Source organism: Stenella coeruleoalba (genome assembly GCF_951394435.1).
Source record: "Stenella coeruleoalba genome assembly, chromosome: 4".
In the NCBI taxonomy this organism is placed as follows: domain Eukaryota; kingdom Metazoa; phylum Chordata; class Mammalia; order Artiodactyla; family Delphinidae; genus Stenella; species Stenella coeruleoalba.
In genome coordinates, this window is record NC_137149.1 from 40,806,372 (window position 1) to 40,824,268 (window position 17,897).

At 40.5% G+C, this 17,897-nt stretch overlaps 1 protein-coding gene across 4 annotated transcripts in view; it reads right to left on the reverse strand.

Annotated features, from left to right (window-relative positions):
* Positions 1 to 17,897, reverse strand: part of BOD1L1 (biorientation of chromosomes in cell division 1 like 1) — a 56,184-nt gene that overhangs the window by 22,512 nt on the left and 15,775 nt on the right. For all 4 annotated transcript variants that reach the window (XR_013827903.1, XR_013827904.1, XM_079919078.1 and 1 more), the window contains exons 6-11: positions 13,746 to 13,912; positions 12,487 to 12,598; positions 11,685 to 11,823; positions 10,208 to 10,280; positions 2,164 to 8,134; positions 215 to 279 (exon numbers count right to left, since the gene is read on the reverse strand). Coding sequence is in view for 2 of the 4 variants with exons in the window: in XM_079919078.1 (XP_079775204.1) it covers positions 215 to 279; positions 2,164 to 8,134; positions 10,208 to 10,280; positions 11,685 to 11,823; positions 12,487 to 12,598; positions 13,746 to 13,912 (6,527 nt within the window). In the remaining 2 variants the exon portion in view is untranslated. The remainder of the gene's footprint in view (positions 1 to 214; positions 280 to 2,163; positions 8,135 to 10,207; positions 10,281 to 11,684; positions 11,824 to 12,486; positions 12,599 to 13,745; positions 13,913 to 17,897) is intronic.

Below are 17,897 nucleotides of genomic sequence, written 5' to 3' on the forward strand. Positions count from 1 at the left end.
TATTAACTGAGGTACTGAGGTTCTTAGCTTTTCCCCTATAGGATGTGACAATAACAAAACTTAAATGTCTTAAGTACAATGAGAAGCTATACTCTGCTTGTATAGCTATACAGAATACAGGAACTATATTCTGCTCAAGTGTACATATGTCTATATATGGTGAAAAGGTACTTACACCACTGACAGTTCAGCATAACTGAATTACCAGCCATACCTCAGTTTTCAAGTTGGCTTTCAGTCCCAATCCTCCCAAATCATTCAATGGAGACTCTTCAGTGCCTAATGAAATTCAAAGCACTAAATCAACTTAAGAATTTGCTTGCAAAATACATCCTGAATCAAAAGGTAACAGAATGTTGTTATCTAGTATGCCATGCCCTCTTCCTCTGCTGTCAATAGAAAACAGTAAAAAGGAATATATACGAAAATTCTCAGATGAAAGGCAAGGGGTCATTTACTCATTTTTGGTGGAGGGGGTGTGTGAAAATGTTTTTTTGCTGTTAAGATGGCTGCCCACAAAGAATGATACAATATTATTTGTGAGGACATCTTATTTCCAAGAATTTTTCTATAGTGATCTACATCAAGTTTGTCCCTAAAAGAAAATATTCTAGGCCACTGTGGTATATTCCCAATAAAGAAGGTGATTTGTGAATAGACTCACTGTACTTGCTTCATGCTGACACAGCAAAGTTGAACATAAAGTTAAAAACTGTGAAGTGGATAAAAAGAGAACAGAATTTTCTCTGCTAGAGACTCAAACCTATCCCTGTCTTGGTCGTTTCTTTCCTTCTCTCTTCTGTCCTGTGACTTCCAGTTTCTCTCACCTGCCCACATGTAAGTCTCCAAAGAAAACCCTTCCTTTCTCCAAGAGGCTGCAAGCTTGCCTTTGCTAAAAGCCCTCCTATTTCTGTTCCTTCAGGGAGAAGAAAAGGGGGGAGGCAGGAGGAATAATAGACTGTAGCAATGGTTGAGTCATAAAAAAACTTCCAGAGTGTTCAATTTACCCTAAGCTAAAATCAATGGAAAATTTTAAAGTCACTTATTTCAACCCTTGGGACATTTCTTAATGTCTCCTATCTAAGTCCCTATAATGAACAGGACTAAACCTACTGGCCTCAGCCTCTGGAGGCTGCATTTATATGGTATCTAAGGTCTATTCCAGTTGAAAAGTCCAGGGTGCTACAATTTATACAATTAGAGTAGAAAGGAAGACAACATCCCTGATCCCTTCAAGTCCAGCCCATGTGCCCCTCTGAGTTCTCACAGCATTCTGTGGTTAACACTATTCTAAGCACCTGTCACACTGCAGTGTCATGGCCTATGTACAATACATGGCTAGATTCACAGCTATTTTCCCATTTTGACTATTTGTCTTTGAATCCACAGTGGTACCTGGTGTAATGTGTCTGAAGTGGGAGTGTATGAATGACCATGCTTAAAGCTTACACCTTTGAAAGTTACCAACTGTTTCTAACAAGACCAGCACTCTGAAATCTACCAGGAAGGAATGCTTTTCCTTTTCAAACAATTCTAAACCAGAAACTAACTCATTTATATGAACAATAAACTCCATTAAAAGTAATAATGTGCTCCCTCGATTAGCAGTAGCCAGCTAGACTGAACTGACACATAGTTCAAGTCTGTAAGTCAGAGAAGGGTTAGAATGATGCTTGTTTTTGTACTATTATCTCCTTTTTATACAACAGAAAACTGAGGCTCTGAAGTAATTTTTTTTTTCTAAGAGGCACCTGAGTACTATGCAAGTTATTTAAACTCTCTGAATCTTTTTCCTCATTTGTAAAATAAGGGTGATAAAAAATACACTAATTTCATACGTTGTTGTAAGGGATCTTCATTTTGATTGATAAGAAACCTGAAGGTCCAAGAGGTTTAGTAACTTGCAACAGTCCTGCAGACAACACTTGGCCAGCTGATGACCTGGCTCTCAGGCTCTGGCCTCTGGCCTCATCGCACATGAGAAGCAGGCCTAAGGCTTTAAGCTTTTAAACACAATTTTAGAGAAGCTTGACCTTCAAGTTGGATGAGAGCTATTTTGTAACGTTCTAGAATCCAAACCATCTTTTGGAAGATTGTCTTAAATGTCCTCTACACACAATTATCTTTGTAAAATGCAACAATGTGCACTTAGGAGATTCTCACCTATGTTACGCAAATTCTCTTCAGAAGAAACAGTGACTTCAAGGCCTCCTTCTTCCTGGAAGGACACGGTCATGCTGCTACCATCTCCTGTTTTCTCAGCAGGCGCTGGAGCGCTCCACTTGCCACTGCGATCACTCCTGATAGCCAAGTCCTGCTTGCACTTAGGAGCCGAGAGAGCTACAGCATAGGCAGCAGGAAGAACTGTCATGTGAGAAGGAGCAACTTCTGATTCTTGGCCATTAATACACTCAGTGGTGGTTTTCAAGTTGCCCTCAGGCCCCTGCTGATCATCAGATTTTTTAGCACCAGTATTTACAGCTGTCAAACAGAGCACCCTGACGGAGGAGTCGTTGGCTGCCTGCTCTGCTCCTCGAGGGTCGAGAGGCAAGTCCACACTAACCCCTGCCGGACACCTGCCTGGAGTGCTGTCCCCTGACGTCCCTGCCTCAGGGCTTTCATCTTCTCTCTGATCTTTGCCTGCACAGTCCTTGCCAGACTTCAGTGTCTCTGGTGCACACCCAGCACCTGCAGAGAGCACGCTGACCGACACTCTGTTGTGCCCTTCCCTGGTGCCCACTGCCACCATGGGGCCCACTTCTTTTTCTCCTGTGGATGGCCCAGGATACTGACAGTTGTCCTCAGCAATTAGGCTGGGCAGAGGGGCCTCAGCCTTGCTCATCTTCGAGGCTGACAGGTCATCTTTTCCTTCAGGGTTGCCTGCAGTCAGCTGATTCTCTTCGTGCCTGTCTAGGCCAGTGGCGGCCAGCACACATTCGGCTGTGCTGGTGGAGATGATGGCAGCATCGCTCAAGTCCTCTGTTCCCACAATGGCGAGCTGATCTTCATCCTGTGGGACGGCACCCACCATGACTGCTTCACGTCCTTCTGAGGTGCTGGTGGAAATCATGGCGGTGTCACTCGTCTCCTCCGCTGGTGTGACCAAGGGATGGACTTCCTCCTGAGGGGCAGCACTGGACACTGGGCCCTCGCAGTCTTCTACCGAGCTTGTTGATATGATGGCACTCCCATCTTTCTCCTCCATGCCCAGGATGGATCGCTCATGTTCCCTTCCCACAGCCACACCACAAATGGAGGCCTCGCACTCTTCTGCGATGCTGGTGGAAATGAGGGCACACTCATCTTTCTCCTCCTTGCTGGTTGAAGCGAGGGGGCTCTCGACTTCCGCAGGTGCGCTGGGCATGGGCACATCGAAGTCATCAGCGCTCACCAAGACTGGCCCTTTAGCTCGTTCTTCAACTGCTACAACTGGCTGCTGACTCTCGGCACCTTGGATGGTTGTTGCACTGGAAATGGGCACTTCAAACTCCTCCCCTATGCTTGTGGAAATCATGGCACACTCGTCTTTCTCCTCGTTTCTAGCAGCCGGGAGTTGGCTCTCATCGCTTGACACCGCGCTGGGCATGGGGACCTCAAATTCTTCCACGTTCACTCTGGGGCCCTCCACACTTTCTTCAGTTCTCAGGGCACTTGAACGACCTTCTTCCATACCTACCATCGTGTTTAGCTGCAGGGTGAAATCATTTGTTGTACTGGTAGAAATCATCAAGCCTTTGCCTTGACTTTTACCGCTGGCTAAACAAGCTGGGTTCATAATACTGACACTGGCTTTAGCAGCCACAAGGCCATCACAGTCTTCATTTTCCACAGAAGTGATGATACCTTCATCTGCTTTTTCATCTGGTGACGTGTGATGAGCCTTGTATTCTGGGACTGCACCGGATACAAGAGCCTCATAACTGCCCCCCACCAGGCCAGTGGAAATAGTGGTATCGTTGACGTTTTCTTTTCTGGTGAGCTGACTGTCACTGTGATCTGAAGCTGCATTAGTCATGGGGCCCTCGCAACCTTCACGAACCGGAGCCGCTTCGCCCTTTCCTGCAGCTGCGCTGGTCACGCTGCTTTCCACAATCCCTTTGGCACTGGAGCAGATCTCTGCATCTTTAATGTCCTTCTCGGCACCACTCATGCTATCAACATTACTCTCATTTGCATTCGGGATGGCAGCCCCGGCCTCGGCTTCCACATGCCCCACTGCAGTGCCAATCCGACCATCCCCTTCTTCTGCACTTTCACAAATGGACACCCCTTCACCTTCTTCTTCAATCCCTGTGCATGTTGATGCGTGCCCGATCTCATTTCCTCTTCCAGTACTGGTCACGACACCCTCCCCTTCGTCATCTTCCTCCTTCGCGCCTGTGCTGGTCACGATGTCTTCGTCATCACATGGACCAGCAGCGACTAATGGTATGTTGGTGACGTCTTTGGCAACTGTGCTGTCCATTGCACTCTCTCCATTTTCTTCTGATTCGGAACTTAGAGCAAAGCCTTCGCTGCTCTCTTCTGAACCTGTGCAACTTGCTGGCCCCTCCCCATCTTCCTCTGTTATCCCCGTGCTGGTGACCGCGCTCTCACCTTCTGGGCCGTCATTCACAGACCCGCCTCCCTCCTGGGTGGGACTGGTTCCCGCTGGCGTGTCATTATCTACTGGGACCTCAGGGGCCCCCGTAACCCTCCGCTCCTCCTGTGGCCCTGCACCAGCTACTGAGCACATGACGAAGCTATCACTTCTCTGTTCTGCTCCTGTACACGTCACAGTCCCCTCAGTTTCCTTCTTGGGGCCCATTCTCATCATATTTCTCTGGAATCCATCCACCTCTTCACTGCTTAGGGACCCCTCTCTGATTTCTGTGCCAGCACTTGTTACCGCTCCATCACTTTCAACCTCGCTAATAAAAGTAACAGCTCCCTCCACAAGTCCTGAGTCCCCACTTGAAGAACCATCACACTTCCCCTCGGAGCCTGCACTGGTCACAGCATCATCCTTCTCTTCGGGTGCTGCGCTATTGATGTCGCCTTTGGTGGTCCCCATGGGAGCCGTCACTGGGTCAGCCACTCTTTCTTCTGGCTCGGCCACAGCGCACTCCCCACTTTCTCCTTCCTTGGTGCTTGTGAGGAAAGTTTCACTTTCAGCAAATCCTTCTGTGACAATGCCCCCACCCTCCTCTGCTGCAGCAAAGATGGTGCCTTCCCTGGCTTCCAGCCCAACGTGAAGACAGTGCTTTCTGGAGTGCACACCCATTGTGAGGCCTTCATCTGCCTCGATGCTTGTGCAAGGCAGGGCCACCCTGCCCTCTGCTGTCTCTGCAGACGTGGTTGTGGCATCCCCCGCCTTCACTGGGTTTAGGGGAACACCTCTGTCCTTCCCTTCAGTACTGGTGGCAATGGAAGTCTTTTCTGCTCTACCAGACCTGGCTGTTGCAGTCTCAGCTTTCCGGCTCCTCTGGTATAAAACAGAGGATGCAGTGTTGCTTTCAGCACTGGTGTCCACCTCACTGTTTTCATTCCTTCTGTCAGCATCAGTTGGCAAGTTTTCTATTTCACCTGGGCCTCTACTATGCTTAAGTCCAACAGTTTCAGCATCTTTTTCTGTACTCACACCTACCACCTGATTAACAGCAATGCCATCCTTTTGGCCATTTTCTACAGAAGCCTTAATTGTCTGCTTTGAACTCAAGTTACTTCCTTTCCCAGCCACGTCCATTGAACCACCTTCTTTGATAACATTCTCATTTTCCATAGTCATGTCTGTTAACTCACTACCAAGAGGCATGTTTACTTTTCCTTGCTTGCTGTGGAGTACAGTGGCCTGGGAACCTTCTGGAATGTGTCTTTTGTTATCCATGCTTGCTTTTGCTGGTTTATCTACTGTGGAAACTGCATCACCTTCTTTGCTGTCACTTGTCCTAGGGACTTCTGATTCCCTAACGGTCAAGCTTTGGTTAGGGATTTCAGAGTGGTCCACAAGCAAGGTGCTGGCTGTGCCACCTTCTGAAACAGTTCTTTTGTCAACTGAAGGAGTTACACCTGAATCATGAGATTGTTTCTGAGGCACAGCAGTCACAGAACTTAATGACAGGGAGGAGTCTACATTTGTGGAATGTTCAAGAGCAGTATCTCCTTGAGCAACACGTTCCTCAGTGGGCCTGGTGGTGTTTTTCAAATTCTTTTGCGCCCTGTCGCTTTCTGACAGAGCACGAGGTAACAATCGATGACTTGTTTCAGAGTCTACATTCATTTCATGAGTTCCTTGTTGAGTAGGCTCTTTCTCCCCAGGATTCGGTTTGGACACAGCACCTTGGAGATGCACTTTCTTGGTCAGGGTGCTTTTATGGTCAGCGTGCTTTTCAGAATTACCAACAGTTCCTGTTCCACGTCCTGATTTACAGGCTGGAGCTGCTGTTTTTGAATCTACTATGGAAGTTCGTAACTCATCCTTTAGAACTGTAGTGGTTTTTTGTTTTGTAATATTTTCTGAGTCAATGTCTTGCTGAGAACTACTGCTTCTGATGTTTTGGGTTTTTGGTACTTCCAATGCATTTTCCATGGCTGGCTCCAGATCAATTTCCATTGGCTCTTGTTCAGGCATCAAGGCAGGATCACTGCTTTTTTTGGGTCTCTGAAGGGAGGAACTACTGGGAGTGCCCAAAGGGTTTGCTGCTGGCTTTTCTTCTCCTTTGGTCATTTCTTGGGATAAGCTTCCTCTTCGATTTTCACACAACCGTCTGCTTAATTTCTTTTCCACGACTGAACTGTTTCCTCTGGGCTTTTCATGACTGCTGTCAACTTCCTTACCATCCTTATCCTCTGACTTATTTTCTTCCTTCTTTTTCACGTCCTTACTACTATGCTTTAAGCTCCTGCTTTTGTGCCCATCTGATAACTTTCTCTCAAGTCTGGCAGAGCTTGACTCTTTATCACCCTTGTGCTTCTCCTTTGCTAGTGGTAACTTCGCTCTGTGACTGGACTCTCTCTGTGCACCGTGTGTTGAAGAGGCAGTGCTCTCTGATGCAGGTTCCATACCACTTTCCTCAGAAGGTCTGTCTTCAACTCTAGACTTCCGCAGCCTATCTGGGTCACTTTCTTCTGTGTTCTTCTCCTTATCTGGTTTTGAAGTGGTCACCTGTTTCGTGACATTTTCTTGTGATTCTGTTTCAACTGCTTTTAACTGTTTGCCTTGGCTTTTGGATTTAGACTTTAACACAAGTTTCTCTTCTAACAAGCTCTTGGTTCTTCGCTTCTCCTTGTGAACAACGTCTTCTGCTTTTGAATTACTATCTACATTAGTCGAGTCCGTATCACATTTATCCTCTGAGTAACTTTCACTTCTTCTCTGTAATGTGCTTCCATGTTGCTTGGAACTCAGAGAATCTTTCTGAATTTTAGAATCACTTGATCTTCTTGATTTGTGCTCTGCCTTAGTTTTGTCGGCTGAACCGTGTCTCTCTTTTCTGTTGTTTTCTTTACGAACATTCTCATCAGTTTTTATAATATATTCAGAAACTGGTTTACCATCTTTGCCCAAAATTGATAATTTCCTTTCATTCCTATGTTTACTTTTTCGTTCAGCTTTATCATCTGAAGAAAGCCTTGTTTGTTGACTTGGCTTCTGAATATTTTCATCAACTTTCAAGCCTTTCTCAGAAGAGTGAAGCTCAGTCTCATCACCTGTTTTATGTGTACTGTCACCTTTATACTTGTGTTTTGTAGACAGTTTGTCTTCTGACAAAGTTTTCTCTTTTTCAGGCTTGTCCTTGGAGGATTTTGTCTCTTTCTTAGGCAGGCTTCTCAAGTATGGTGTTTCAGACTCATCCCTCTTTAGATGCTTTTCATTTTTAAGTGTGCATTTCTGTTTCTGGGGTTCTTCTGTGCCACTTTCTGACCGTTCCACTGGCCTCTTCCCATCTCTCATGTCAGTCTCTTCCTGCACTCCTTCCACCACAACAGGGGTTGAGGTCCGTCTTTTATGTTCCCTTTCTATTTTGGATTCATTTTTGTTTTCATCAGCTGAATGCAAAGACTCTGAAAGTCTCCGAGCAGGTTTACTTGGTTCACTCTTTGCATGAATGTGCTTCAAATCCTTTGAAGAAGATACTTTTTCCTTTTCACAATGCTGTAAGAAAATAAAAGTTAAAATGTAAGAAATACTAACATTAACTTTTATATTCACATCTAACATTTGGGTGCATATAGTACGTTGAGTGCTGTCACATGTTACACCTTACTCATTTAACCTTTGCCAGCAGCCAGTAGATATTGTTAACTTCATTCTATGCATCAGGAACCTGAAACTCAGCATGATTCAATAACTTGACACCTAGCAATGAGTTCAGATGATTTCATTCTGAGTCTAGTACCCTTCCCACTACATTGCAGCATCTTTTTAGAGAGTAGTTCTTTCTCCTGAGATAGGTCCATGCATTTAGGAGGCCTTCTTAAACTCTAAGTTGCCAAAGCCCACTAATGCCCAGTGGTCATTAATAAATATAAGCTGAAAGAATGACAAAGCAATGTTCTTTTTAGTCCAAAAGCTGAAAACCTAATGAAGCCAATTTAAAAATTTTGCAATGAAATAAAAGTTTCTTATATTTTAATTTAGAAACCCAAATTATTTATAGGAACTCCATGAATTTAGGTTACCTGTAAGACAAGCTACTTAGGAAGCTTCAAATGCACACAATAACTCATGGTAATAATAATGTTATATATAATGTATGTATACATTGATGTATCCAAGGGAAGATACTAATTAACCAAAACATCCAAACTTTCCTCCCTATCCCACAGTACAGCTCTGAGGGGATTAATGTTAATGACTAAGCACACTCTAATAAAGACTCATGGACTAGCTATAATTATTCTTATTCAAATAATGGGCTGAAGTACTCAGAAAGCCCTCTGTGTCTCTGGGTCAATTTATCACTGCATCTTTTTACATTTTAGCAACTACTAATATTGGGATCAACATCTTAAAAAAATACTTTAAAATTAAACTCCTCAAAGAAAGAACAGGGATTTCATCAACCTAATTTTACAGTAAGTTCTAACCAATTAATGTGAATAAAATTTTATGAGATTTTTCACAGAAATTTCTCATAAAATAAAGTTAAATATTTTAAAGATATGCCATTAGAATATCAGGATATACTTACAAATATGCCTCTAATTTCTGGATAAAGACATCAAGAACATTTACTGGCTATGAATAAATAATTACTAAACCATTGTTTCCCTTACAAGTGTTAAGATAGTTCAGCTACAGAGTTATAAATATGGCAGTATACATAAACATTTAAACCCAGTGAAAACAAAAGTTTATCTCAAGAAAATAAGGCAAAAAGGAGAAGAAATGTACTTATTGAACATTTTGGGGGTAGTTTTATGTACATATTTTTACTATTTAAAATGATCACATCTTAGAAACAATCTAAGTGCTCAACTAAGAGGAAATGCTTAAATTATGGTATTCAATATAATATTATACAATCAAATATTATAATTAGGAAGTCACAGCATACAATGAGCAAAGAGGGAACATTAAAAACACTTTGCAGGGCTTCCCTGGCGGCGCAGTGGTTGAGAGTCCGCCTGCCGATGCAGGGGACATGGGTTCATGTCCCAGTCCAGGAGGATCCCACATGCCACGGAGCGGCTGGGCCCATGAGCCATGGCCGCTAGGCCTGCGCGTCCAGAGCCTGTGCTCCGCAGTGGGAGAGGCTGCAACAGTGACAGACCCACGTACCACAAAAAAAAACCCCAAAAAACAAAAACACTTTGCAAGATTACATCTATCTACAAAATTATGAACATACGTTGATGAGAATGGAAGAGAATAGAACAGACAATCTATTTGTAGAGGGATTTTAGCTTTTTTCCCTTTTCTTTTTCATTATTATTCCTGGCAATTTTATTATTGCCAATATAGGAAATAAGAAGTGGGGAAGTTGGGGGAAGGGAAGGGAGTAGAAAAGTAGCTATTATCCAGATAAAAGATCATAAGAATCAACTTGCCAAAATGAGGACTTCACGCCATAATACGATGGGGGTGTTAGAATGCTGAATGTGATGGATTTTTTATTCAACTTGGAAAAAATCAGATTGTATTCTAAATTTTACTACAAAGGACTGAATGGCGTATATCTAACAAAAGAACAGTTAAAATGGGGTTTTATTAATTAAGACACACCTCACTTGTTTTGAGGGTTTCTTTGGAATCTTCTTCAGATTGCTGTTTCTTTTTAGAATTCTCGTCAACATTCCTAGGTGGGGGAAAAAATGAAATATGAAAGACGGAAGAGATATGGGAACATATGTATATGTGTAACTGATTGACTTTGTTATAAAGCAGAAACTAACACACCATTGTAAAGCAATTATACTCCAATAAAGATGTTAAAAAAAAGTGAAATTGTAAAGCAATTATACTCCAATAAAGATGTTAAAAAAAAAAAGTGAAATATGAACTCTGAATCAAATATCAGAATTTCTCAGCAAGATTAAAAAAAAAACCTTAGCTTTTCTTTACTATAAACATTTAATTTGTACATAGAGACTTGTGAATTTCAATTTAAATCCTATTCTTGGTCAACAGTGAAGAACTCAATCCCAAATGTGACATGGAACACTCTTGGCCCTATAGGAAAGTATTCTTGAAACAAAATTTCCTGAATGTTGCTTGAAGATGAATATGATATGGGCTACAATTTCATTTTGAAAGTCTTATCTTTTGAATAAACAGGGTAGTTTTATTTATTCAGATCGACAGGAATAAGGTCTATAAGAAAAATGAGAGGTAACTCCTCCCACTGAGTTCTGCAAATGATTGATTCAGCTATCTTCAAGTTTAAGATAAATTTATATAACTGCATCACAATGGAACAGCAAAGTTATAGCCCATGGCTAGACAGCCACTCTCAATCTCTTCAGCTTTGTAGTTCTTACAGAATTAACCATGATAATGCAGTGCTAAAAAAAATTTTGGCTTGGCCCTCTGGTTTATGGGGAGAAGCATGAGATTCTGGTGAAGTGAACTGCCTGGAAAGTCTGGAGAATGGAAGCAGTCACTGTCAGTAAGAGGTAACTGAAGGCTTCCCTGGTGGCACAGTGGTTGAGAGTCCGCCTGCCAATGCAGGGGACACGGGTTCATGCCCCGGTCCAGAAAGATCCCACATGCTGCGGAGCGGCTGGGCCCATGAGCCATGGCCGCTGAGCCTGCACGTCCAGAGCCTGTGCTCCGCAACGGGAGAGGCCACAACAGTGAGAGGCCCGTGTACCACAAAAAAAAAAAAAAAAAAAAAGAGGTAACTGAATGTCCAGAACAGGGATACTTCCTGAGTACTTCTAGAGCGTCTATAAAACTCTCTGAAATTCTAGAGCAACTGTGTGCTTATGCATTTGCATTTTTCTGGGCAAAGAGCCCATAGCTTCCGTCAGATTATCTAAAAAGTCTGCCCCCTCAAAAGATTAGTATACACTACTTTGAAACATTATAGATATTAATACAATGAATTATGATACTGAAAAGGAAACCCTAAGGTCTTTCATAAACATGAAATAACGTACACATTAAAGGTCTCACTCTTTACTGTCATTTTCAAAGCCTCTCTTCTGAAAGCATGACGAGAGAATGTTACAGTGGGAATGTGGCCAGATAAAATATGTACCTGGAATCCTTTTTTCTCTTTTTGCTTAAGGCTACCTTTTTCTCTAAAACTTTCCGTTCTTTAAGGACTTCTTTACTTCGGGGGGCTTTGGGTTCCAAACTCTTTGTTGATGATTCTTCTAAGTCCACACTACTTTTGCCTGGGAAAGAAGCAATCAATAAACTGTATCTCACAACAGAGTTTTAAAAACAGTGTAATATTTATTTTTCATTAAGGTTTCCTAATCACTGTAAAAATGCAAAATGGCTTTAATATCTCTAAGCTGTGTTAGAATAAAAATAATTTTTTAGATGGAGAAGTCGTATTTTTTATTTCAAATGTTCATATATGTATATCTGTGTATTTTATATCACACAAGATCAGTGTCCAGAGGAAGTTCAATTTTATTCAATGAAATATTCCAGATAAATGTTTGACATTTTGGTTAACATAAAGTGTAGATGAATTCCATTATTATCACTGCAAGGCTTGAGGACTCACAGGTTAACAATAAATTTTCCAGTGATAATTCATTCCACCATCACTGGAGAATAAATTGCTAACATGTGAGGTGTATTATCTGGTATGTGATAGAATGTTTACTTTAGATACAGAAATATAATTTAAAAAGTGATGAAACACATTAGATTAAAAAGGAAATCTTCCATACTTTAAAATACATAATTTAAAAAAGTGAAGTTTTTTTGAGATAAGATTATAAAATAAAATGATCAAAATTATATCTCATAAGTTATATTAATAGCTACAAAATAATGGAGTATATAAGGTAGTTTAAAATATTAAAAGTTAACATCTCCCATACCTTGATTCTTAGCTTTTGAAGACTTTGTCTTTTCTGCTTTCTGTTTTCGTTTTTCCTCAAGTTTCTCTCTATTAATTTGCCTTCTTAAAAGCCTCTCTTCTTTTTCTTTAGCCTAAAACCACAAAATATTCATAATTATCCTGACAGATTATCAGGCAAAAGCAAAAACACTTTGGGGAAAAAAGCACACTTGCCCTTCAGATGTTCTTACAAATTAATGGGCTCTGCAAAAGTGCATATTTACTACTATATACATATGTGCGTATGTGCATGTGCATGTGTTTCAATCTGGACGTTACCAGAGGAATAAAAGAGAGAAAAGTTAAACTTTTCCATTACTCTTAAAGAATACCGTCAATTTAAAGGTATCATTTTGGGAAGTGGTGGCTTAATAAACTGCTATTTCAGTTAAAAGGATAGCTGTAAAAATATCTATGAGCATCAAGTGTAGAGGTAGGTCTCCATAATTTTTTGATTTTCTCAAAAAAGAAAGTTGAAATACAGATTCAAGTGACAGGCTAGTCCTACAACAAATGTGACCTTCTGGTCATAATCTCAGGACCCAGGTTTTAGACATGGGACTTTCTGCAGTCATATTTTAAAGCCAGGGAAAATCCAGTCATTGTCTGTTATTCCACCATCTCTTTCCCACCCAGAACTCAAAGCCTTAAAGTACCAAACATCCTAAGCATAAGCGTAGCTCCTTAACAACTAATCTCAAGAGATAAGCCACTATTAACATTTTGGTGCACTTCCTTCAAGTAATTTTTCATGTAGTAATATTTCCTCAATCTATGATGCACAATTTTTCATATTTTAATGTTTCTGATATCATAAGCCATCTTAAAATTGATGTACATATACAAGGTAGCGATTTTTTTCTCTAAAAACCTGTTAATAATAGCACATCTTAGAAGTTTTTTCAAATGCAGGAAATATGTGGATGGACTGCGCTTCCTTCTTAATATTATGTTAATGGCTGATGTCATCTCTCTTTATGGCTGGATCCATATTTGAGTCAAACATTTCGACACTGTGAAACACCTAGGTTGTTACCAGTTTTTCACTACCACGAATCATGATATGAACACCTCCATCATATGTTTATGTCTATTCTGCCTAGTTAAATGACAAGGTTCCTGAAAGTAGAACCTATATGTCACTGTTTCAAATGCTCACCAGTACCTTGTAAACAGACTAGTCAAGTTTGGCAACCTGACTTAACATGTTAAAATAATAAGAGATCAAATCTGACTTACTATAGATTGCCGCCGTTGTTCTACAGTAAGCTCGTCATCAGAATCACTATAATACTTTGAATAAAGATATGGTTTGTGAACATAAGCATGCCGTATACTTTTTGCTTTTCCGTCACTGGGATCATTGGTTTGAGTTTTTGTTTTGTTCTGCTTGTTCTTTTCTTCGTCTGGAAGAAAGTCAATAGAAAGATCAGTGCTTCTGTCAATCAGCAATAAGATCAACATTATGCTTGATCAGCAGTAAGAGGCAAAAGTAGTATCAATGTAGTTTGAGTGTATTTGTAGGTCTGACAGGAGAAATATCAGTATCTGAACATCCAGATATTGACATTTTTAAAGGCTATAATCCATTTATTTATTTATTTATTTAGGCTGCACCACATGTCATGTGGAACTTCCCCAACCAGTGATTGAATCTGTGCCCCCTGCACTGGAAATGTGGAATCTTAACCACTGGACCACCAGATAAGTCCTCTTGACTTATTAATTTTTTCCTTTCTTTCAGCTTCTCACATATCAAAAAGGCAAAGAAAAATTAGGCCTTATAGTTATTTATGTTTCTTTGACAAATAGTTAATCCTCATTTGTATGAAAACAGACTTGGTATGAATGCTTTACCAGTATTTAATTGAAAAAATTCACCTGAAGCAACACTTTAAAGTAAACTTGAGATGTTAATGATAACCTGTGATCTTTCTTTTATGGAAGAGGGAAGAATCAATAATTGGCCCTACACCAAGTATATACTAAAACCCCTCTACCTGAGGAAGGAGGATAAGTTCCCCATGGCACAGCAAGAAGTAAAGAAGTGGTACTAAGTACTCCTTAGTACTCTCAAAAGAGCCATTTTCTTACTTTTTGGATCTCATATATAGAAAATCTAGTTCTGTCCAGGAAAAACCTTGAAAAGACCCAATAAAGGATCTAGAATTAAAATTTCCATTTGGCTAGAGAAAGTGGAGTTTTAACAGGAAGACAGCATTCTTCCTACATTGGTACTCAAATGACCTCATGACGATAATTATGAAGAGTGGAGATTGCTGCTAATTCAGTTTTTTAATGGATACTAAGAAAAGAATGAAAAATGGGAGATACAGAAAAATACATCTGTGGCATTAAAACCTTCTACTTTTTCTCCCCTATGGTTTTCTCTCTAGGTATTCTATCCAAGAGCCAGCAACAAAGTTACAAGATGCTACCTACAGGCAATTGCAAATCATATTCAATATTTTTGACTTTTCAAAAGGCCATAAATAATATTTAATCATGTGGTAAAGAGCAGCATAAGGTATTGATTATAAGCCCAGACACAGGTTTGAAATGGCGCTGTGCTCACTAGTTATAACACCCTGGACGAGACACCCTGTCTTGGCAACTCTGTTTCCTCACCTGCACCTATACAATAGTGTAATAACTGAGCCCAGTGCCTGGAACACACTAAGTACTTAATAAGGGTTGGCTGAAAAACAAACTATATAATAAAAGAGAGGTCTGGTCTTTCTTCTCCATTCTGGGAGGTAATCTCTAAGCCTTTGGAATGCCATGCCTGATAGGAGTGTTTTTATTTACCTAGGGTCATGGGTCAAGCCAAATTGCCCTAATAGTGTGATTTAGGGTGGAAGCATTGGGTCATGGGGTACCAGTTTGACCTCCAGAGGGGCTGGAGGCTGAGGCCAGACACATGGGCAGTCAACTAGGTGTATATGATGAAGCCCCAATAAAAACTTCAGATGTAAAGACTCCAGTGAGTTTCCCCGCTTGGCAATAATCTGTATACTGTCAGATATCAATGCCAGGAAGGGCACCGTGTCCACAACACCACAAGGAAAGGACAATTGGGAGACAGCAGAAGCAAGAAGAAGTACAATCCTGCAGCCTGCAGAACAAAATCCACAATCACAGAAAATTATATGAAATGAAATGGTAAAGGTATACATGTCCCAGGTAAAGGAAGAAGATAAAACCCCAGGAAAACAACTAAGTAAAGTGGAGATAGGCAACCTTCCGGAAAAATAATTCAGGATAATGATAGTGAAGATGATCCAGGATCTTGGAAAAAGAGTGGAGGCAAGGATTGAGAAGATGCAAGAAATGTTTAATAAAGACCTAGAAGAACTAAAGAAAAAACAAACAGATGAACAATATAATAACTGAAATGAAAAAGACCCCAGAAGGAATTAATCGCAGAATAAGTGAGGCAGAAGAACAGATAAGTGATCTCGAAGACAGAATGGTGGAAATCACTGCTGCAGAACAAAATAAAGAAAAAAGAATGAAAAGAAATGAAGACAGTCTAAGAGACCTCTGGGATAACATTAAATGCACCAACATTCGCATTATAGGGGTCCCAGAGGAAGAAAAGAGAGAGAAAGGACCTGAGAAAATATTTGAAGAGATAAATCCTAAAAAATTCCCTAACATGGGAAAGGAAACAGTCACCCAAGTTCAGGAAGCACAGAGTCCCAGTTAGGATAAACCCAAGGAGGAACATGCTGAGACACACAGTAATCAAACTGACAAAATTAAAGACAAAGAAAAAATATTAAAAGCAACAAGGGAAAAATGACAAACAACATACAAGGGAATCCCCATGAAGTTATCAGTTGATTTTTTAGCAGAAACTCTGCAGGCCAGAAGGGAGTGGCATGATACATTTAAAGCAATGAAAGGGAAGAACCTACAACTAAGAATACCCTACCCAGCAAGGTTCTCACTCAGATTTGACAGAGAAATCAAAAGCTTCACAGACAAGCAAAAGCTAAGAGAGTTCAGCACCACCAGACCAGCTTTGCAACAAATGCTAAAGGAACTTCTCTAGGCAGGGAAGACAGCAGCAGCTTAAAACAATCTTGTACATACATAGACTGCTATATCAAAACTGCATGGGAACAGCAAACCCAAAAACTACTATACACACACACACACACACACACACACACTCTCTCTCTCTCTCTCTCTCACACACACACACACACACCACACACACAAACACAGAAAAAGCAACCTGAACACAACACTAAGGATGGTCATCAAACCACAGAAGAGAACCAGAGAGGAAGGGAAGAAAAAAGACCTACAAAAACAAACCCCAAACAATTAAGAAAACAGCAATAGGAACTTATACATTGATAATTACCTTAAATGTAAATGGATTAAATGCTCCAACCGAAAAACACAGACTGGCTGAATAAATACAAAAAGAAGACCCATATATATGCTGTCTCTAACAGACCCACTTCAGACCTAGGGACACATACAGACTGAAAGTGAGGGGATGGAGAAAGGTATTCCACACAAAGAGAGATCAAAAGAATGCTGAAGTAGCAATACTCATATCAGACAAAATGGACTTTAAAATAAAGACTGTTATAAGAGACAAAGAAGGACACTACATAATGATCAAGGGATCAATCCAATTATAAATATATATGCACTCAACATAGGAGCACATCAATATATAAGGCAAATACTAACAGCCATAAAGGGAGAAATCAACAGTAACACAATAAGAGTTGGGGACTTTTAACACTCCATTCTCAGCAATGCACAGATCACCCAGACAGAAAATTAATAAGGAAACACAGGCCTTAAATGATACATTAGACCAGATGGACTTAATTGATATTTATAGAGCATTCCATCTAAAATCAGCAGAATTCACATTCTTCTCATGCACACATGGAACATTCTCCAGGATTGACCACATGCTGGGCCTTAAAGCGAATCTTGGTAAATTTAAGAAAACTGAAATCATATCAAGCATCTTTTCCAACCACAATGTTATGAGATTAGAAATAAACTAAAAGAAAAAAAAATTGTAAAAAAGCACAAACATATGGAGGCCACAAAACATGCGACTAAACAACCAATGGATCACTGAAGAAATCAAAGAGGAAATCAAAAAATACCTAGAGAAAATGAAAATGAAAGCAAAGATCCAAAACCTATGGGATGCAGCAAAGGTAGTTCTAAGAGGGAAGTTTATAGCAATACAGTATTACCTCAGGAAAAAAGAAAAATCTCAAATAAACAACCTAACCTTACATCTAAAGCAACTAGAGAAAGAAGAACAAGCAAAACCTAAAGTCAGTAGAAGGAAAGAAAATATAAAGACCAGAGCAGAAATAAATGAAATAGAGATGAAGAAAACAA